This window comes from Pituophis catenifer, unplaced genomic scaffold, assembly GCF_029215685.1.
Source record: "Pituophis catenifer annectens isolate HBS135680 unplaced genomic scaffold, rPitCat1.0.hap2 SCAF_2, whole genome shotgun sequence".
NCBI classification, from domain to species: Eukaryota; Metazoa; Chordata; class Lepidosauria; order Squamata; family Colubridae; genus Pituophis; species Pituophis catenifer.
In genome coordinates this window covers 201,949,145-201,972,352 of record NW_027256882.1, presented here as the reverse complement: position 1 = coordinate 201,972,352, position 23,208 = coordinate 201,949,145, and the positions used below count along the sequence as shown (strand labels likewise).

General features: G+C 37.5%; 1 protein-coding gene across 1 annotated transcript in view; it reads right to left on the bottom strand.

Moving 5' to 3' along the window:
- Positions 1-23,208, bottom strand: part of DNAH6 (dynein axonemal heavy chain 6) — a 184,085-nt gene that overhangs the window by 98,402 nt on the left and 62,475 nt on the right. Inside the window, exons 37-44 of the mRNA XM_070935458.1 lie at positions 22,432-22,653; positions 21,387-21,534; positions 13,592-13,749; positions 10,293-10,424; positions 9,199-9,370; positions 2,965-3,111; positions 2,790-2,863; positions 494-648 (exon numbers count right to left, since the gene is read on the bottom strand). Of these exons, the coding sequence (XP_070791559.1) occupies positions 494-648; positions 2,790-2,863; positions 2,965-3,111; positions 9,199-9,370; positions 10,293-10,424; positions 13,592-13,749; positions 21,387-21,534; positions 22,432-22,653 (1,208 nt within the window). The remainder of the gene's footprint in view (positions 1-493; positions 649-2,789; positions 2,864-2,964; positions 3,112-9,198; positions 9,371-10,292; positions 10,425-13,591; positions 13,750-21,386; positions 21,535-22,431; positions 22,654-23,208) is intronic.

The following is a 23,208-nucleotide window of genomic DNA, read 5'->3' as shown; positions in this document are numbered from 1 at the left end:
CAGGGGGAGGGCCTTCTCTGTGGGGGCACCAACTATCTGGAATGAGCTCCCCCTGGAGATACGGAGGATCCCAGATCTGCGCACCTTCCGCTGTGCTCTTAAGACCCTCTTATTCCAGCAAGCCGGCCTGGCCTAATTTTTCTCCCCTTTTTAAAATTTTAAATTGAAATTTTAATTGGTTTTAAATTTATTGGGATTTTAATTGTCGTGGGCCAATATTTAATTTGGTTTTAAATTGTTTTAACTTTTGTATTTCTGTATTTTATCTTGTGCCTGTTCACCGCCCTGAGTCCTTCTGGAGTAGGGTGGTATACAAATTTAATAAAACTAAACTAAACTATCTCATTATTTGGAAATGACAAGCCTGGTCACAATTGCAGTTGTAACCTGAAGACTACCTATATGTGACAAAGGTATGTCATATATTTCATATATACTTGATATTCAATAATGTATATATAATATTAATATTAAATCAATGATAATTATTTACCTTGAAACATGCTCTACTGCATCTTGGAAAAATACCAGCTTGACCTCTTTAGAGCTTGTTATATTGTAATCATCAAGATAGTCTTGTAAAACTCCAATAATCTTTTCCATGTCAGGTAACTCTTCATAAATTCGTTCAGCTTTCTCTATTCCAATCTACATGGCACCATTGAGAAAAATCAGATGAATATAACGAAATGATAATTTAATGAAAATTGAGAACAGACACTAATCAAAGAAATGTAGTGATGAGATGACAGGAGTGAAACAAGGTTGACAGAGATTACACAAAATTAAGCATGCAGAGAGAAAAGTAGCTTGTCACACCTCCTGGATCTATTAATTAACTTAAAATGTTAGAGGTAAAATGGTTCCTTGTGAAAGTAGGTGCACTGGAATCCTCTTCTTGTTTTTGACTCCCTGTCATGGATTCATGGGAAACGCTATAGCAAGTTAAGAGTTAGTTCAATGAACCATCTCCTTTTTTCTGTTCTTAAACTTCATAGCATTTTATTTATTAATGAATGAATGCATATCCTAGTTTTCAACTATACCATCCTTCAAGGCAATTTGGAATATGTCATAAGATACTCCCTGGCTGATTGATATGGAAGAAAAGAGGACTCAACAAGGTGATTACTGATCCATTGCTCAGCAATGAACAGATAGGAATACATCATTTTTAGATGTTTACATTTTCAACTATCTAAATCTAAATGATCTATCTAAACCATTTCCAAAGGGGTTAACTTTAACCTCTGTTTGTTTTCTTGTTTTTCCTTTTCAGCTTGATAAGCTCAGAGGTGGAAAACGTATATTTGCAGTATACATATCTGTCACTCTCTAGGCTTTCTTTTTACAAATATAACTTCATATTCTTATTTGTTTATGAAGATAACTTCCAAGAAAATATATAGTTTCCTGGTGGAAAAAAACTGACATTCTTATCATGAAAGTATGCTTTTTTAATCCCCTTGTCATCCAAGCAGAAATTATAGTCTAAGTCCATGACCTACTGATGCTGTCAACTGTTATAAATGAATCTTACAAATTTGCAGTGAGACTCTCTATTTGATATACTGTATATAAATAAGCTTCCAGAAGATGCCTGGAGCAGGGAAGTCTCCCTTTCCTTGGCTGTACATCTAACAAATTCTTTGAAGTCTAGAATTTAGCCTTTTGGGAAAATATATAAAAAAAACCCTAGTGCATGTTTTTTGCCGACACCAGATCTATGTTTTGATTTGAAGTCCAGGAGGTCCACAAATCTTCTCAGGGTCCTAAGCATTGTTCTTCAAAAAGAAATGACAAAATGAGGACTACCACTTAAAACAATTTTGTATCCTTATTATAATTAATATCTGTGCATATTGAGGGCATTTCCTTCATAAAACTAAAAGTAAATTCAATTTAATGAATCACATCAGTTATATAGGTAAATATTTAATTAATAGATTTAGTGAAATGAGACTCAGTGCCTCAGAGATTACTCTAGGAACTATTCCAAAGCGAAGGAGCAAGAAAACCATCAACATGTTCACTCCATATGTTTGTGCCATGGCCATCTGCTGATCAGCTGTTTACTTTCTGCACTGATTTGATCTGTCAGTTCTGAAAGCGGCTCAGAATTTATTCCTAAATATGACACTTTCAGAAAATCTAACAGACACTTCAAATCGAAGAATATTCCATCTCAATAAAAGAGACACCATCATTTGTGGGGGGAAGGAATTCTGTGAATGTTATTAAGCTTAGGCATCATTCCATTCTAATACTTAATAATTATGTAGATTTTTCATGTAAAAAAATAACAGATGTCTTCAAACTAACAGAGATTTGGCAGAGAGAGTGGTTTTAAACTTCACTTTTGCCTTTTCACTCTTTGGGGTCTATTATTTTTTATATTTGAAACAATATCTCAGTACATACAATTTTCTTCAGTTTTTACTGGATTATATTCCACTATCCCTTCAAGGCCTGCCTTTGGACTATACTTGAGAATTTGAATGTTTTTTCAGATCAGGAAAATAAATTGATTGTAAAATAAGATACTGTATTATTGTTCAAGCCTCTCTATTATTGATCTAAAAACACTTTCATGGTTTTATTGAATGCCAGCAGCAAAAGTCTGATTATTAAGATAGTTATTGTAATACTGGATGCTGAAATTCATATACCTTTCATAAGGGTAAATCAACTTTGACCATAGAAAGGCTGATTCAGAAGGACATTTTTAAAATAAAAAAATAAAGCTAATCTTAAAGTTATGTTTCTATATATGTTGGTAGTATGCTCACCTTAATGTAATCTCCAAATAAGATAGGTTTAGATGCAAATGAGTCTGGGTCAATTGAAGCTCCAAAATATTTGCCTACAAATTAAAATAACTGGTTTGCTGATTTGTAAGTACAGAATACTTATGAATAAAAAATTAATCAGACATACACAAATACATTAAATAAGGATTCTTACTAGCCATGTCGCTTAACATAGAATAAAAATATTGTTTATCTTCATTACAGATGAGACGGTCATGAAAAATTCTTTGGCACTCATGACAGAATAATCTAAATATCTGATTCTGGTCTCGAACTGACACTGGATCACACTGCAGTATACCTGTATAGAAAAACAAATGCTACTTACACAACAAGCAATCTTCAATACTTTTAAAAATATGTACATATTCACCAACTGATAACTGCAACATCAAACTATTATTCTATGCAAATTTGTGATTAGCTATGACAACAGATTATTATAAATGCAATTTGCAAGTAAATATTTTTCTGTGACATGCTACTGTTTCTAAGATATTCAAAAGAACACAGAAAGAGTTATACTAGATCAGACAAAAAGCCCAGCTAGGGCAGAAGTCTTTTCTCTGAGTGGCCAGCCAATTACTGAAGGGAAGCCCACAATTAAAATACGAACATAGTAACAATCATCGGTCATGTTCTGCAGTATCTGGAATTAAGAGGCATGCTGCCTCAGATCATGGCAAGACACAGCTTATCATGACTTGGTGTAGCAAGCCTTTCCTAGTTATGTTCAACGTCTGTAGCCTTCTTTTTCATCCCTGAATTGGGATGAAATTCATCACTGAATTGTCATTCAGTGTGACAATCAGATTAGTGTCAGTTCTTTCATGTGTTGATTGCAGTGCACTTCTGTAATTGGTCTGTGAGAATAGCCTTGGGAGACAGGAGGAAGAAGAACTGCAGCCTAGTCAATGTTCAGAGAAGAGAATGAGAGTGGAGGAAGGAACCTTCTCGAGTTCTCTGGAAACTAAAGGTGAGGAAGAGGGGAAGTGTTTTCAGATTCTCTGTTACTGTAACCTTACAATAAAGATAGTTTCAGTACTCATGTTTTTGTTTTCTTGGCTGGATAACCTCAAAGGGATATGAGCTATGTAGCAAATATAGTAATGTTTCAAATATAGTTTATGTTTTTATTGTACTTTTACAATCTGTTTTGTGAGTGTTTTACATGTAATAGCATTTAAGAACCTAGTGTGTTAAACTAAGCAACTGAATCTTTAAATCTAAGAACGTTAAGATTTTTTATACATGGCAGAAGGTCAAAAGAATTATTATATAATAATGGAAGTTGAATCCACTCCTAACTTCTAGAAATAGATACCTGATATGTGCAATTCTTCAAAATGTCTTGAGGGGAGGTTCAAGCAAGAATTAGTATTTTTGGGTAAACTGGTCAAATTTTTTGGAAAGGTTTTGCAACTGGAATGTATTTTTTTTTCCTTTTCTTTGGTTAATTCATTTGAAGTATGTTGAACGTATTCCAACCATTATTCATATTCTCATCCAATGAGTTTGTCTAATATTATTTTAAAATTCTCTAATAGAGTGGCTAGCAGTATCTATTTTATACTAATAAATTCTACACATAAAAGTAAAACATTTCCCTTATGTGTCCTAATCTCTCATTCAAATTCACTGGATGAATTCAGGTTATACAGGTAGTCCTCAAGTTACGACCACAATTGAGCCCAAAATTTATATTGCTAAGTGAAACATTTATTAAGTGAGTTTGCCCCATTTTACAACTTTTCTTGCCATAGTTGTTAAGTAAATCATTGCATTTGTTATGGTTGTTAAATGAATCTGGATTCCCCATTGAATTTGCTTGTCAGAAGATCACAAAAGGAAATCACATGACTCCAGAATACTGCAATTGTCCTAAATATGAACAGTTGCCAAGCATATAAATTTTGATCACATGACCATGGGGATGCTGCAACAGTCATAAGTGTGAAAAATGGTCATAGGCGGGGTGAAATGCTACCGGTTTGCTCGGGTTCAAGCGAACCGGTAGTGAAAAAGCTACTGGTTCGGTTGAACTGGCAGTTTAAAAAGTTCAGGCGAACCAGTAGTTAGCTACCAGTTTGGGTGAACAGGTAGTTAAAAAAAAGCTATATATAGTTATATATATATAACTGAGACACAGAACAGGACAACAGCACCGCCCTCCTCCCTTACATCAAAGGCCCCACAGATAAAATCAGCAAAATTCTCCACAAACACAATAGCAAGACAGCCTTCTGCACTGACCAAAAAATAGCCAACATCTTAAGAAACCCCAAAGACAAGATCCAGCTAGAAAACCAAGGAGTCTATGAAATACCATGCAAAATCTGCCTAGCCACATACATTGGACAAACTAATAGGAGAATAAATGCACGCACTGCAGAACACAAGAACGCAATCAGAAAAGAAGAAAAAACTTCCTCACTTTTCCAGCACCTTAAAACAACAGGACATGAAATTGACTTTGAAGGAACCAAATTAATCTCCAAAACTGAACACTTCAACAAGAGAATAATCATGGAAGCCATCGAAATAGAGAAACACCCCCATAACATGAATAAACATAACGATACCTCCCGCCTACCGGACATCTGGAAACTAGCCCTAGTCAACAGACGAGTCCCAGCCACGAAGATTAACACCGGACCCAAGATAACACATGACACCACCACCAATCATCTTCACCAGATTCAAACCCAAACCCATCCCATAGACGAAATACAACCACCATCCAGAAGCCAGACCATGGCAGCATCACCAGCTGCTGCACCCCCCTCCGATCCCCACACAAAGCAAAATGACACATGCCATGAACACATGGCAAGACCTCAAACTCGGAGCCAAACCAAAGCCCAGGATGTGGCTTCACAGCGATTTGCTCAGGACATTACATCAACTACCCAGCCCATTACCCAGGTCGTTAAAACAAAAAAGACTAATGGGCACACATCAAGGACCTCACCCACACAGGATGTTACGAAACAGCCGACTAATCTGCAAACATCAACTCCATCAACTAATCAAGATGTAACAAGGCAGGCAACCAACCCACTCACAGCAACAAAGCCAGCACCCCAAACCTCCCCAACAGTATTTATAGAGACGGCAGCTCCGATCATGCTTTGCTTGCACAGGCACGAAGCCGAAGGCACCAGCCTGAAGATGATGAGTGGGACCTCGTCGAAACGTCACCAAGATACTCTCAATCTTACATGGGAAAAGACACACAAAAAAAACTAAGCTATACTCAGAGATAATAAAAGCTATCCCTGGAAAACTTGCAATAATCACCCAATTTTGTGTAAAAAATTTATTATCATTCTCTCATATTATTATCAAATACTGTCGTTCCTACATATTGTATTTATTGGGATGGAATACATGAACCAAATTCAGATGCTGTTAAGGTAATTAATTTCATTTAATACATTAACTTTAATAAACATCCTAAAATGATTAATAAATAAGGTTAACAGTCTTCTTGCATAATGTCATTAAAAATTTAGAAAATTACTTCCCTCACAAATTATTTGATGCTATTTTATAGTCTATGTTTTCCTATACTAGCTTAAAATTGGTATCTACAGCTATTATTTACGGTAATAAAATTATTCTTCCACTTGAATAGTCCTGAAGCTAATTTTTTTAAAATAAATATAATCAAAGAATATACAATCTTCCTGTTTCTTTAGTAATTCATATTTTGTTAAGTAAAGGAGAATGTTCCAAAGGAGAAAGTTGACTTCTCAGTCAAATTTCTAAAAGAAAATCATGTAAATGCATGTTGGAAAATACTAGGTTTGATCCAGGGGTGGGTTTCAATTTTTTTTACTACCGGTTCTGTGGGTGTGGCTTGGTGGGCGTGGCAGGGGAAGGATACTGTAAAATCCCCATTTCATCCTGATCAGCTGGGACTTGGGAGGCAGAGAATAGATGGGGGCAGGGCCAGTCAGAATTTTTACTACTGGTTCTCCGAACTACTCAAAATTTCTGCTACCGGTTCTCCAGAACTGAACAGCAATAGTGTAAACCACTTGTCACACCTATTTAGTTTACAGCTCTTTTCATTCTCTGCTATAAGGCAAACACCAATCTATCTTATTGGAAACATTGTACAGAATGTCATGTCTAACACAGAAAACAACTGCACAAGGATTTTTATAGTACAAGGAATATTTGTATTATATTTCTATGCCACGGCAATCAAAAATTATTCTTGGAGCCTCACATAAAAATACCATGTAAAACCTCCTCACAGAAAAATAAAAACACAGTGAAATTATGCAAATGAAAAGAAAATAGAATATAGCAACCACAATTCAAATCATGGGAAGGGTCTCTGCAAAAGCTTGGTTTTGAAAAACTTCCCCCTGCATAGGGGAAGCCAGCTTGACCTCCATTGAGAGGCTATTCTACAATGCTAGCATTTCAGCAGAAAAGCAGCACCTCCTTGCCTCAAAACCAAAATATGGGAAATATTAATACTACTAATTCATGTTTATTATTAATCACATAATCATATCTAGAGAAGACTGCAGGATGCAATCTTACCAGTTTACCAAATAAAGTTGATTTTATACACTAATGAAAAACCTATCCGTGTTTGGAATGTTGACAGCATTATTGTTGTTCATATAAAATGGCGGGGGAGAGGTACACTTTAATATAATCACCTAGGTTTCCCCCCCACCTCCAGATATGCTTATGGGATCTATGTGGAACTCAAGAGCTATTCTTGAAAATAAAGGTGTTGCTAGGTAGACATAGGATTGGAACTAATGCATATATTTAAATTAAATAGCCCTGCACTATATAGTTTGATACTTTTAATGGTGAAAATTCTTTCCTCCCTCTCTATTTTTTTTTAGTCCACACCTAGAATATTGTCTTTATTCCTGGAAGGATATTGATAAACTGGAATGTGTCCAGAAGAAAGCAACCAACATAATTAGGGTCCTGGAAGGAAAAATTTATGAGGAACACTTGGAGACATTTGGTATATTTAGTCTGGAGAAGAGAAGACTGCAGTCAGACATGCATTTGAATGGCTGCCATGTAGAAGACTGAGTAGATTTGCTTCGTGTTGTTTCAGAATACAAGCCAAAAATAAATGGATTTAAATTATAATGAAGCAAATTTTGATTGGATGTTAAGTAGCATTTCCTAATGCTGCGAGCTGTTCCTAGAGTGGAATAGGTTGCAGTGGGAGAGCATGTGGATTTTCTTCGCTGGAAGAACTTAAAACAGGAACTGAATGGACATCTGTTGGAGATGTAGTAATATGATTTCTACACTAAATGTGGAACTGAACCCAATTAATGTTCTCAATTTCAACAACTTCTAGTTATGTGAACTTTAATTCTTAGAATTCTCAGCAATGGTCATCTTGGCTGTGGAATTCTGGGATCTGAAGTTCTTGCATCTACAAGTTACCAAAGTTGGGAAACACAAGACAAATTCTAATCATTATATTCTCTGATTCTATGTGTGCTTTAGGAAATACAATAAATGTAATAGGATTGTCCACTTCTGTTCGGATAAAAGTACATCAGAAATACATAGTTAATTAATTTCAGACCACACAAGCCAGCAAATATTATTACAATATTTGGCATTACCTATTATAGATTTCAGTAGGGCTATAACATAAATTATTTTATCTATATGTAATTGCACTGGATTCATCTGCTTTTTGAGTATGATTGGTATAGATTGTACCACTCTGATCTGAAGTTTTCTCTAACCAACCTCTTCAAAATAGGCATCTTTGCTCAAGAATGTGGCAGTAGTTCTAAAAATACTATATTAAGTATGATACTTTTATGAAAGCATGCTAGCAATAATGTTATTTATGGCTAAAATATGAGAACAAATCCTCGACTTACAACAGTTCATTTAGTGAGCATTTGAAGTTACAACGGCACTAAAAAAAGTTACTTATGACCATTTTTCACACTTATGACTGTGGCAGCATCCCCATAGTCACGTGATTTACATTCGGATGCTTGACAACTGACTCACATTTATGATGGTTGCAGTGTCCCAGACTCATGTGATCTCCTTTTGTGGCCTTCTGACAAGCAAAATCAAGGGAGAAACCAGATTCACTAAACAACCGTTTTACTAATTTAAGAATTGCAGTGATTCACTTAACAAATGTAGCAAGAAAACCTGTAAAATGGGGCAAAATTCACTTAACAAATTTCTCACTGAACATCATAAATTTTGGACTCAGTTGTGGTCGTAAATTGAGGACTACCTGTACTAAAACCAAAAAATTAAATGTATGTAATGTGATAATTATAGAGAATAATTGCTGAAGATGTGAGCACAGAATTTGAACAACAAAAAACTATTATATGAAACAGATATACCTTACCTTGGACACATTTTGACAAATCACGTAAATTAAACACATAATGAGATTTTGCTGGTGTTGGGAGCAGATCAATGCTCATTCTTTGATATATTTCAACAGCAGCCTCCACTATACTACTTGCACATTGCTTTACTGCTGGGGCAAATTCAGCTAGGAAGCCTTTCAGAATTGCCTAGACCAAGGGAAAAATAATATAAAACACAAAGCTAAATATTTAATTTTGTTTCTTTCTTTTACAACAGTCTTGTTTTACAAAATCACTAAAATCTACAGCTCTATATCAACCCTAAATAACCAGAATCAGTAAAAAGTGCTGAAATTCTTCATCTACTCTGAGTACCATTTTCTACATCTACCAAAATTCCCAATTTATTATGATGGGAGTGCCAATTCATAATTTGCAAACAAATTAAAGCAATAAGGAAGCATCTGAAAGCAAGAGTGTTATTTTTCATTGCCAAACACACTCAAGGTTCTGGATCAATGCAGCTGATGGAAAAAATTCCACTGTGCATCAGAGCAATTCATCCATTCACAGCTGGAACATATAGATTTGGCTTGCCATCTTGCTTTTTTAAATACTATAATTTTCTTTAATTTGTAAAGCTACAGAAAGAAAGAATGCATCTGGAAGGTATGCAGAGAACATTATCTGTACAAATGAGCATTAAATGTACTGATGTTTTTTAGCCTGAAAACCTTTTCTCCAGAAAAAGCAAACTGAAAAAAGGTAAATTTTGTCAGTTTGAACATAAGGCAGTCTTGTCTAACCCTGTTTGTTTATTTAAAAGATGTGTACAGAGCACCTATTTTAAGAACGAAATTCTCACCAGAACAGAAACAATACTAAAAACCAGAAAAGCAATTAAAACTATTGTTTTAATTGCTTTTGGCTTTAAGCAGAAACCTGGGTCTGGTTGTTTATTTATAGAGGTACGTTTGCTACTTTACATTCTGATCTAAATGAAATTACCAGCAGCTTTTAGCCCAGCTGTCTGGATCTAGCACTACACAACAACATGCTAAAACAGAAAACCCAAAGAAATACATATATATTTTGTGTTTCTTTTATGTACATAGATGGTTGTACTCACCTGAAAAATTTGTTTAAGGCTATGTTCAGAGGGTGTTGGAAGGCACAGCATAGAAAAATGTCTTATGAAACGTGGGGTAACTGGATTACGTCCGCCACCAGGAGGTGCACAAGCTGAACAAATAGTTACATCCTGGGGAGAAGATGATTTGTGTGAGAAGTTAATAATCTGTGGTGCTATTACTTCTAAAGATCCGTTTCAAAGAATATATTTATAAGTAAACCATAACTCAATATACTTTACTGAGATATTCTATTCTTACTCCAATTTTTAATTTGGTATCAAAATACCTGTTCTATGAGCATAAAGGTTTAGCTTGAGTTTGTACAATTCTGTGTTCTTCTATGGTTTTGAATATAAAGGAATCCAGATGGCATAACACAAGGAATTTGACAAATATTGACCTAGCCAAGTACAAGAGTAATTTGATCAGAAAACTGCTGTCCTCTAGTGGATTGTTTCTTCTGGTGTTTAAATTACAGGAAAAAATCAGCAGATTTTACCTTCATCACAGCACAACTACTGACTGTGACCAGACATTAATAAATTAGGAAAAAATATACACAGTGTCATGCAGAGTATTCAAAACAGGTGCTTTACAAAATGTACTATTAGTAATGGAACATCTTTTTAATGTGTTAAAACAGTCGCTGTCTCACGTCTGCTTCAAAGGCTATTTCTGGCCCTCTGTCCATGTGTACATAGGCACTTAGTTTACTAATAGTCCCAGCAGAAACATTATCTTGGAATATATGTCATGCCCAGCATATACCGTATTTTTCGGAGTATAAGATGCACTTTTTTCCTCCCTAAAAGGGGGTGAAAATTTAGGTGCGTCTTATACACTGAATGTAACCCCACCCACCCACTGGCCCCCATCCTTTGGCCTCTGCCTCGCAGCAGTTACCTCCTTGCAAGCAAACAGCAAGAAAAAACAGCTCCTTTCAGCTTCAGCACAGCCTAATTGGCACAAGTTGATTGGATCTGCCTCCCGACTCTCAGCTGATTTGCTCTCAGCTGTTTTGCGCAGGGCTCTGCTGCTTGCTGCAAAGAGGTAAATTGCTGGAGCAGTTTTTTTTTTCCTTGTGCTAATCAAGCTATGCTGAAAACGAAAATGAAAGTAAAGCAGGCTGTTTGCTGCAAGGAGGCAAAATTGCTCAGAGGCAGAGGGAGATTTCTTTTTCTTCTTTTCCTCACCAAAAAAGATAGGTGCGTCTTATACTCCGGTGCATCTTATACTCCGAAAAATACAGTAATTTGTGTATATACTGTTGTTGTTCTCTATCCCCATCTAGTGTCCAGGGCCAAATACCAATATGTATTGTTTGGAAGCTGATCCGCCGAGTGGTGGGATTCAAGTAATTTAACAACCGGTTCCCTGCCCTAATGATTTCTTCCAACAACCAGTTTGCCAAACTGCTCAGAAAGTTAACAACCGGTTTTCCCGAAGTAATGTGAACTGGCTGAATCCCACCACTGGACCCGCCCCTTTAGGAGTCATCTACCCATGAACCCTCACTCCCAAAACAAGTGCATCCTGGGAAATCAGACTCCATTTCCTTTAACATTCAGAAGGAAACAGAAGCATCAACAAGAACTTCATTCATTCATTCATTCATTCATTCATTCATTCATTCATTCATTCATTCATTTTTGCATGTATTTCTATTTTCCCAGTTTCAATCATCCTGTTCCTTTAATAAAGCATCCAGATTTACACACACAGTCTGTTGTATTGGAAGATAGCTGGGTTTAGCTGCACGTCAATCTGCAAACAGAGTAATGTGTAGCGAGGACAGAACAATATACACGCAGAAAACCAAACCTTTAAACCAACTGTGCAGCCTTGCAAAGGATGCAGCTTGCATTGACACTTTGAAGAGAGAGAGAGAGACACTTCATTTGTGCTGATCTGCCTTGCAAAAAGCACTTCTTTCAAATAGTTTGCAGAATCCTAGGCACTATTCACTAGGCACTATTCACTAGTCACTAGTCACTGTCACATCTTAGTCCACTTCTGCCAAGGTACAGCTGCATTCCTGGTAAGGTCCCCATATTATTTGGCAGTTTGTCAAGGATATGATCGACTTGGAGAAGAGAGCATGCAAAGGTCAAGTGCATACGCTATTTCATCGTGCTCCTTTCAGCTGTAATTGTCATGTGCCCTCTGATATAGGTCTCACACTGAAAAAAAGGGCACACGAGGGAGGTCACCTTCACCCATTCTCCCTTCCAGCCTAATCATTCACATAGTAATGAGGTGAAGGATTAGGAAGCACTGGGCACCTGTGGTGACGTAAATAGCTTTTAGGCTTTAAGCCAGCCCAGACATGCCAGGACACAGAAGCACCCAGGAGAAAATTCCATTAAGAGCTTTCTCTCTGAAACAGAATAGTTTATAACCCATGGTTGCTTTTCCTGAAAAAAGGAAATGATATATCATTCCTGCCTCCATTTCTCCTGAGGGTCCCTCCTGCTAGTTATAGCTGATCCAACCTGATATTTTGTCTTAGGGCTAGGAGATGCATGCTAGGAGGTCACTGGGTAGCCAACGCTGAATATTTTCAGTCCATTTTGGAGCATAAATTGAAGGATTACACATCAAAATAGGAGCCTCAGGCTTTAGAGAGGTTTAACATAACCTTTCTGATTTTCATTTTAGACCAAAAATTGCAAAATAATGCACCTCTGAAAAGCAGCCATTTTGTCCCAGTGTTGGCAGATTGATATGGCATGATACGATATCTGCCTGGACCAAACAGACACTGAAAAGAAAATATCAGATGAAGCAATATTTGAGCTTCCAGATGGAAGAATGGGATGTGGAGGTAATACACATGCCTACAGCAACTTGCAAAGGGAATGTTCAGAATGTTCTGTTATGAACATAGCTTCTCTCCGAATTTACCTTCTTTCTCCTGCTGCTACAATTGTCTAGAGTCCTTGAGAGTCGGGCTGTTACAAATTTAAATAATAACAAGAACAACAACAATTGAGAAATCTTCCAAATGCAATGACACTTTTTGGTAAAACTGTGACACAAAAATATGGCATAGATATATACAGAGAACAATAATAAACCAACAGCTTGTTCTACAGGGCAAAGCCTCCATTATATGCAGTGTTCCTTGCTTGTATGAACTGGAGTGAAGAATGTCTTACAGAAACAACAAGCCTCAAAACTCTACATGCATCAGAATCCAGCCCTTGGGAAGGAAGACCGTAATTAGCACTATTTATAGCATGTCTCTAATGAAACATGGAATTAGAACAGTCAGAGGCACTGAAAATAGACTTACATGGATTTCCTTCCAAAACAGTTTATCTCGGTCATAGAATCCTCCAAAGTCTTGGTACTGTCTAAGTAGTTCAATAGGGGGCTGTGAGCCATAACGATCCAGTTTCGGCATGTTTAAATCATCCACAAAAATGACCACTCTTTTTTTCCCTGGTGCTCCTAAACAATACATGAGTAAAGAAACCACTGCTGGTAAGCCTTGCCAAAGAATAAAGATACATGCACCAAATATTTAGTATTTCAGTGTGCATTAATTCTGCTAACTCTACAATTCTGATTCTTCAAATGTTCGTTTACACTTAGCAATGTTGAAAAATCCTAAGGCAAAGCTTTCCACAGGAATACCACAAATTCTGTGAAGCTCCATTTAGGTCCTTGAGCTTAAACAGACGCTGTGTAAGGCAGAGGCACGCTTCTCACAGTAGGCTGAAAAGAAATTTGCCTGAAAAAGGATGGTGGGTAGATTGTGTGAAAGCACACATTATCATTTTGAAGACCCACACTTGAAGATAGCCAGTCTCTTTCTTCCATGTACCACACATTTATGCTTGCTGATGGAAGGGCAGACTGGTTATTGAAGACTGCCCATCTGAAAACAGCATCTGACTGTGCTCTAGTTTCTAATCTGCAGTGTTAAGAGAAGATGGATAGTTAGCTGTTTGACAAATGTCAGGCAATGCAGTTCCCCTGGGAAATCAATATAGCAGAAGCTTGCTTGACCCAGAGGAATAAGGCAAATGCATGCAGAAGAAGGCAGGTTGGCCAGTTTATTAGCATGTGTGTTAAGTATTTGCTACCCAAAAACACTAAGGAAGGATTCTGATAAGTCTACGCATAACGGATTAAAAAATGCCATTACTTGCTGTTAAAGGTGCTTGGCAAACAAAAGAAAGTAGACAGGATACTGCCCTAACATGAAAACAGGACACTTCCTTAGGAAGCAAATACTTGGACACAGCACTATTTTTTTTATCTTGTGAAAAAAAAACAGGAAGGATGGATCTATATTAAAGGCTGCCAGTTTACTTCTTCTATGGTCTGATTTAATCTCTAAATGAATTGAGAATTTTATTAATAAAATTGTGGGCGAGGTTTGAATGATTTCCATATTACTGTAGATAGTCCTCGAATTACAACAGTTCATTTACTGACTGTTCAAAGTTACAACGGCACTGAAAAAAGTGACCTATGACCGTTTTTCACACTTATGACCGTTGCAGTATCCACATGGTCACCTTATTTAGATTTGGCTACTTGACAACTGACTTACCATTAATGACGGCTGCCGTGTCCTAGAGGCATGTGATCATCTTCTGCGACCTTCTGACAAGCCAAAGTCAATGGGGAAACCAGATTCATTTAACAACGGTATAACTAATTTAAGAACTGAAGTGATTCACTAACAAATGTGGGGAGAAAAGTTGAAAAATGGGGCAAAACTCACTTAACAAATTTCTCACTTAGCAACAGACATTCTGGGCTCAATTGTGGTCGTAAATTGAGGATTACCTGTAATACCAAGAGGACAACTAATAAACTGTCAGGCCCAAAATAAAAAAGGACAAGTGGCAATTCTTCCAAGGTGAGTTCTTTATTGTTCCACACCTACAGACAAAACCTTGCCAGACTAAGGATTCTACTATCTGCATTTACAATATACTCTGAGAACTATTAGGGAGGTGCTGTCTTTGTCCTCTTTCTCTCACACATAATATCTAGGCTAAGTTGCCTCTTACTCTTCTGGAATGCACCCCCCCACTCTCATGGGGATCCATCTCCTCACTACATTCCATCGCATAAACTGTACGCAAACAGAGAGGAAGTTCTCAGAGATATATATTTTACTAACATTTCAAAACATTTGCTCAGGAAATACAAGAATATCTGATTTGTAGCTGTAGAGATATTTAATGGTTTTTTTAAACAAAGGTAAAATGACTACCTTAGAGCAAATATCTGTGTAAAATACTATGTGCAATAGAGTTTGAGCAAGATCACGTAAGCAGTTCTAAGTAAAAATGGACATAAATTGTCACTAATTCTGCATTTTTGAATCAGAAAAAAGAAAAGCTTTATCAGATGCAGAAAGGGAACAGTCTACAAAAACCAATTTGGGGTAATGATCACCAGTATTATATTCACGGGTGATATAATGGTTACTAACAGTGGTGGGATTCAATTAATTTAACAACCGGTTCTCTGCCCTAATGATTTCTTCCAACAACCAGTTCACCAAACTGCTCAGAAATTTAACAACCGGTTCTCCCAAAATGGTGCGAACTGGCTGAATCCCACCACTGGTTACTAAACAGTTGTCTGTAGTAAAAGCCTGCTGAGGCCTCTCTCAAGTGAGACAACTGCCAAACAGGATGAAGGCATATGGCAATGTTTTAACATCCCTTCTGCAGAAGAAGCAGTTGCAAAGAAAGCTTATCATATTTTTAATAGGGCTTCCTTAGTAGAAAAAATTTAAGAGATTAACTGGACAACAAGAGAACCTGAAGAGGTGACACCGAAGGGATGAGAATAGTCAGAAGGCCACATCACAGTGGGAAACAATTAAATCAGGCATACTACTTCTGAATGCACCTAAAATGTCAATAATGGCATCTAAAAGGCTACTTTCAACAAATGAGAAGTCTTTTTGCCTTATTGCACATATTCCTCAATAAGCCCAAGTGTTAAATGGATATCAGAAGAATTCAATTTGTCAAACAAGATTTTAACACCACCAACCACTATATATTTGACAGAGTGGGCTTGCTGACTAGTCACCTAGAGACCACATCTGAGAACTAACTGATCTTCCAGAAAATATTGATGTAAGGCATACAGCTTTCCTAAAGAGAAAAAAATTGATATGGTGCCATTCGGGGCAGAGTTGGTCTTCTAATGTGAATTTCTGCTCCCCACCCTGCTGCCCATACTACCTTTACAATAATAAAATAAAGGTGAAGGTGAAATAAAGAAAATGCAGCAATTACTTTTTAAAATTAAAAAGTAGCTGCCTAAAATCACTGAAACATAAACAAGAGCAAAAAGGCTGAAAAAGAGGACAATCATAAACATTAGTAATTTGTATTGGAGACTGGAGTATTCTACAGGTGTCAATACAATCATTTCTGAGAGTGGGAGCTTAACCTGAGCAAGTATTAGTGACACAAGATTGACAGCTGCATCAGAAACGAGGATTGTAATTTATAATAGATAATGTATTTACCGAAAATACATTATAGGGCTAATCAAAGACTGGCCTTGGATAACTACATTGTAGCAGGAAAAGAGTCAGAACCTATGCACAGAAGTCAGAATTGAAGGGATCTCAGATTAATTTTCTTTCAGATAAAAAGCAATAGAATGTTGAACAAAGAAAGCCCAGAGGGTAAATCCCTAACTCTCCATCTACAATTTTCTTCTTATGGTCAATAGCTCATAGCTATTAGATTTGGTCCTCCAAGCTCTCTAACAATTTGGGATATTTTTTTTGTACCCACTGCAAAAATATAAGGCTTTTTCTGGTAGTCTTACATTTTTGCACACCTTTCTAGGTTGCTTTGCTCTTTCCCGCCCAATGTTTTAATCCTTAGCTCCTCCTCAAAATGAATGCCTCTATTTCAGTCTTCTCAAATTAAATGGTTCAGAAATACAGTATCTGATTTTGATTTTCCCAGTCCCTAACTGTTGAACATGCTGGTTAGGGATTATATATAATAGAAATACATGGAAGGCATCCTATTGGGGAAGGCTATTTTTGTGTGTGCAGGCAGCTTTGAATGAATGTTGACTTCTGGTGACTGCCTGAACAAGTCCCTGCAGTTTTCTTGACAAGATAAGTGGGTTGCCATTGCTTTCTTTCTTAGGCTGAGAGAGAGTGATTGTTTCAAGATTACCCAGCTGTCTTTATGCCTAAGGCAGAATTCCCGGTTTCTAGCCTTATACCAACTTTATATAGGCCGTGCTGTAATAACACATTTTGTGTAAATTAGATATTTTATAGTATATTAGCAATAGCGGTAGCACTTAGACCAGGGGTCTGCAACCTTAAGCACTCAAAGAGCCATTTGGACCTGTTTCCCACAGAAAAGAAATCACTGGGAGCCACAAAACCTGGGTGGGCATGGCCAACTCAACATCACTCCCAGTCACATGACATCCCCCCCAGCCATGCATACCCGGGTTTTGTGACTCCAGGTGTTTTCTATGGGAAATGGGTCTCTCTCTCTCTCTCCCTCCCTCCTTCCCTGTGTTTTTCTTTTTTCCTCTCCCTCTCGCTCGCTCCCTCCCTCCCTCTCTTTCTTTCCTTTCTTTCTCTCCCCTTCTCTCTCATTTCCCTTTTCCCTCTCATTGTCTCCCTCCAGCTCTCTCATTTCTGTGTCCCTCTCCCCCTTCTCTCTCTCATTTGTTTCTTTTTCCTCTCTCATTCTCTCCATCATTTTTTCATTTCTCTCTTTTCCCCCTTTTTTCTCTCATCTCTCTACCTCTTTCCCTCCCTCTCTCTTCCCCCCCCCTTTCTCTCACTCTCTCTCATGTGTGTGTGTATTACCTCTTGAACCATTTCCAAAAACAGGTGAGGGTTGGGTTTTTTGTTTTTTGTTTGCTGATATTCTTTCTTCTTCTTTGGGCGCTTTTTACCATATGATTTAAATCAAGAGTCATTTCAGGTTCTCAGATAAATGAAGCTCTTTTGTCCCCCTGCTGTGGCTCCCTGCCGGCTGGCTGGCCCTGCCCCTCACTCTCCCTTTCCAGTAACTCCTCATGTGGCCTGAGAAGGTAAGGGCGACGGTAGGGATAGAGACTCGATCCATATTCCAGAGCGGGAGAGAAGCGCCCCGTACTTGCCTCTCATCTCGTGTATGCTTCTTCCAGCGCTTCTTGGTGCTGCGCACCTCAATCGCTCGGGGAGATACTGGCCCGGCCGGGCTATGGCTGATGCTCTGCGTCGCAATGGGCTCCAGGAGGAGGAGGGGACACCATCTCCCCCATTGTGAAGCGTGTTAAATTTAAGTGTGCTGTGCAAGGTGCTGCAAGAGCAGCACTAAAATGAAAAATACTAATGTACCACTTTCAGAACAACTGTGAGATTATTTATTTACTTATTTATTTAAATTTATTTTTTTTACAGTTCTGAACTACCCGTCTCCCCCAGAGAGGGATTTTGGGCAGTGTACAACAATTAATTAAATTAATTGTTAATTTAAATCTGAAATAGAAGTTGTCAGATGTTCTGTATCCATAGGACTAGCAATAATAGATTTCTTTTATCTACTGGATATAATGGTATTTATCTTCCATTTTCTGGTGAATATTGGAGAGAACTATGACAAAGTCCACAGGTAAGTTTAAAGCTAAAATCAGGCATGTCAGAGCACATTGTCAGCAAGGAGGCAGGCAAACATAAATAATATGTAAAATAAATAGCCTAACAACTGCAGTAAATCAGCTTTATGTTCTCTTCTAGCAATATGTTGTTAAAAGTAGAGAACAAAAGAAAGCCTTGGAAAAGGAGCCTTGGTAGTACAGTGGTTTAATGCACCCTGTTATTAACACAGCTGCCTGCAATTTCTGCAGGTTCGAATCTTACCAGGCTCAAGGTTGACTCAGCCTTCCATCCTTTCTAAGGTAGGTTAAATGAGGACCCAGTTTGTGGGGGCAATAAGCTGACTTTTTATAAATATAGAAAAGAATGAAGGCTATTGCTTAGCGCATTGTAAGCCGCCCCGAGTCTCCGGAGAAGGGCGGCATATAAATCAAATTAAAAAAAAAAAATGATAGGGTGAAGGCAACAGAAGACGAGTGGTAGCCTATGATCATCAGAGCTGAAGAAAGCTGTGCAGAGCCAAAAAAAATTTTTTTTAAAAAAATCTAAACTGCCTTTAGCGTTACCTATAAAACAGTGTAATTACTTGCATCTAAGGCAGGCTTCTCCAACCTGGAAATCATCAGATCTTTCGGTGCTGCAAATCCCAGAATTCCCAGCAGCGAATATAGGGAATTGCAGTTCAGATTTATCTAGGGAAAAGCTGCTCTAGGTAGCAAATTCCATGGGTCCTGGCAAAGTAGATGAATCTATCAAGGAATTTTGTTAGGAAAAATAGTTTATTTTGCCGTTTCTGTTGAAGGGAAAGGGAGGCACATAATTCTATCCTCTTTTCTTTCATAATATATCGGTAAAACAAGAACAATATATGGCCAAACGATGTTTAGGTTAGAAAGCAAAATGCTTTTTCTCTTGAACACACCTATTGACAAGATTCATTCAGAGCATGAAAAAAAGTCCTAACATAGAACAATACCTCTGAACCTTGACAGACTTCAACACTGGGCCCTATCTAACAAAATTAAATTCAATGGTGAGAAAAGTAAGGTTCTACATTTAGGCAAGAAAAACCAAATGCACAGGTATAGAATAGGTGGTACCTGACTCAATAGTAGCAACTGCGAGAGGGATCTTGGAGTCCCAGTAGATAATCACTTAAATATGAACCAGAAGTGTGTTGTAACTGCCAAGAAAGCCAATACAGTCCTAGGCTGCATTAAAAGAGGAAGAGATTCAAGATCACGTGAAGTGTTAATACCATTTTATAATGCCCTGGTAAGACCACATGTGGAATATTGCAACCAGTTTTTGTCGCCATGATATAAAAAAGATGTTGAGACTCTAGAAGGAGTGCAGAGAAGAGCAACAAAGATGATTAGGGGACTGAAGGCTAGAACCTATGAAGAATGGTTGCAGGAATTGGATATGTCTAGTTTAATAAAAAGAATGACTAGGGGTGACATGATAGCGGTGTGCCAATATCTAAGGGGTTGCCACGAAGAAGAGGGGGTCAGTCTATTCTCCAAACCACCTGAAGGCTGGACAAGAATCAGTGGATGGAAACCACTCGGAGGAGAGAACCAACCTAGAACTAAAGAGAAATTTCCTGATAGTTAGAACAATTAATCAGTGGAATGGCTTGCCTCCAGAAGTTGTGGGTGCTCCAACACTGGAGATTTTTAAGAAGAATTGGACAATTACTTGTCTAAAATGGTATAGGGTTTCCTTCTTGAGCAGGGTGTTAGACTAGAAGACCTCCAAGGTCCCTTCCAAATGTTATTCTGTTATTTCTGCAAAAAAAAAACCCAACCCTTAACTATTCATTAGAATCTAAGTTTTTGATCATGGCTGTATCCCAACATTTAAAAGGTGGAGGGGCTGGGTTGTCTATTTCCCACATATATCCGTATTATTCAGGGTTGAATGACATGTAGCCAGAGAATCCTGAACATTATATGCAATTGTGTTTATATTTAGTCTCAAGTAACAGAAATTGCACTTTGGTATAATTTTAACATTATTTTATAAACAGGGAAGGGAAACATATTTGATAAACATCAGTAGTTGGGAATTCCTGCATGACACAAGTAAGAGAGAGGCTGACTGAAAAATCCTCATTAAGCAAAAACTCAGGTTAACATGATAGAACATAGGTAATAAGATGAATATATTAGATTTTCCAAATGCCAATAGTGCCCTCTTGTGAGAGAAGTGTTGGAAGCATACAATATAATATTGCAGCCTATATTCATATTTCAAGTCAGTTTTCCTTTTGCTGTTACTTTGAGGTACCACTATATTGTTTCACATTCAGATCTGAAACAGGAAGAGTATTAATGAATTCCCCTTATCAGAAAACTAATTTTCTTCCAATTCTGTTAGGTGATCAAGTGCTACGTAGATAAGCAAACCAAACAAAAAGAAAAGCAAAAACAAAATAATCAAGTACAAGAAAAAGAATGCAATTATTTATCTTTACCTAAAATGTTTTTTCTTTTTTTTTCTAATTTTGATTCTATAATCTCTTGGGTCCTGGCTGAAGAAGTCTGAGCAGAGAAATTTAAGTAAACAGGAACATAGCCGGCTTCATCTTGTATTTTGTTAAGCAGTGATCTTGCAACTACAGACTTTGTAAAAGAAAAGGGAGAGAAATAACAGGACATGTAGATTCCCTCCAATATTTACTATACTGCTACATGTGGAGCAGACTACAGAATCCTATGAGCAGTATTACATTTCCCAATCACTTTTCTTCCATTTCTATCAAAAATGTTCACATGCATGTTTTTTTTCTTCTCTTTTCCCATTCTCACTAAACAAGGGATTCAACAAGTCTTTCAAAATGTTTATAATGCATTTGTTTTTCATCTTCCTTTTTAGCTGATCAGGAGATATTGCAACCTTTATAATGAAGTTATACTTGTAAGGGAGAATTAATTTCCCAAAATGCAGAAACTATGACTCTTCCTGTAATCCTTCACACACTGTGGAAATTTCTAAAGTTAACTTCAAACCAGAGGAAACTTGATGTTGCCTACAGGTGGGTCCTTTGCTTCTGGATGCTTTTGTCAAATTGACAAAAAAAAAGAAAGAAAGAAAGAAAAAAGAGTTTCATGCCAATTTGCTGCAAGTTCTGCAGCTTTGGAATGTTTGTGCAAAGTCATGGCACACATCCAAAGTGTGTGTGTGTGTGTGTGTGTGTGTGGCTTGTGTTGCAACAGAATGGCTAATTTCAGAGATGGGAAGAAAAGGGTTGAGTTAGGCCTACAGTAGGAAAAAAATGTTCAAGTCTTCTCTACAGATGATGCCTTATTTGGCTCACAACCCTTGTGCTGTTATTTGTTAAATAATGAAGAATTACACAACACCCAACTGTATGGTGGGAGTCATAATTAGATTGGGCCTTAGTCAAAGAATGCCTTCATGAACATTCCTTTAAATGTTTTTAATAGGTCCTCTTAAATCTGCTGGCTTTTTTCCCCCCAAAACCAAATAATTTCACTATGTAGTCCAATGCTTCTTACCTTGCCAACTCCAGTAATTCCTGTGAAGAGCACAGAATGTTTGACAGCTAGCAATTTTTCCATTAGAAAGCCATAGCGTACAGTGTCAGTGGTAGGAACAAGCATTTCGAAAAATGGAACTGTGCTTTTGTATTTAAAGGTTGGTATAATTCGCTCCCAAGGATCCAAGCGTCTTGTATCATAATCAATGTAAACACTCCACAAATCACCAGAAGTTGGGAGCTAGAAGGTGAAACAGTCATGTTAATGTTCTACCAAGGACCAAGAGCAAAGAATGGAACATACAGGAAAATGGGAAACGTTCTATTAATACAGATATAGGAGTTTCAACCATAAATTGTTCAGATTTTTCAATCCATAAACTAGCAGAAACTACTACCGTAATACATTCTTGGGTTTTTCTCTGTAATAATGAAGGCAGAATTTTGTTCATTATCCTCAGAATTTACCATTAAAAAAAATCTAATGCAGGCACCGTGTTTCCCCCAAAATAAGACCCTGTCTTATATTTTTTTGAACCCTGAAATAAGTGCTTGGCCTTATTTTCGGGGATGTCTTATTATTTTGGGGTGCATGGAGCAAGATGGGCTCCTCTTGCCATCTTACCTGATTTCCAGCTCTGTCTCCCTAACCCTAACCAGAGGAAATGGCGGGGACCGGCTGTGCATGCATTGAAATATTTTTTGGGAGGGCTTATTTTCGGAGTGGGCTTATTTCAGCGCATGCGCTCAAAAGCTTGATTGGGCTCATTATCAGGGGATGTCTTATTTTAGGGGA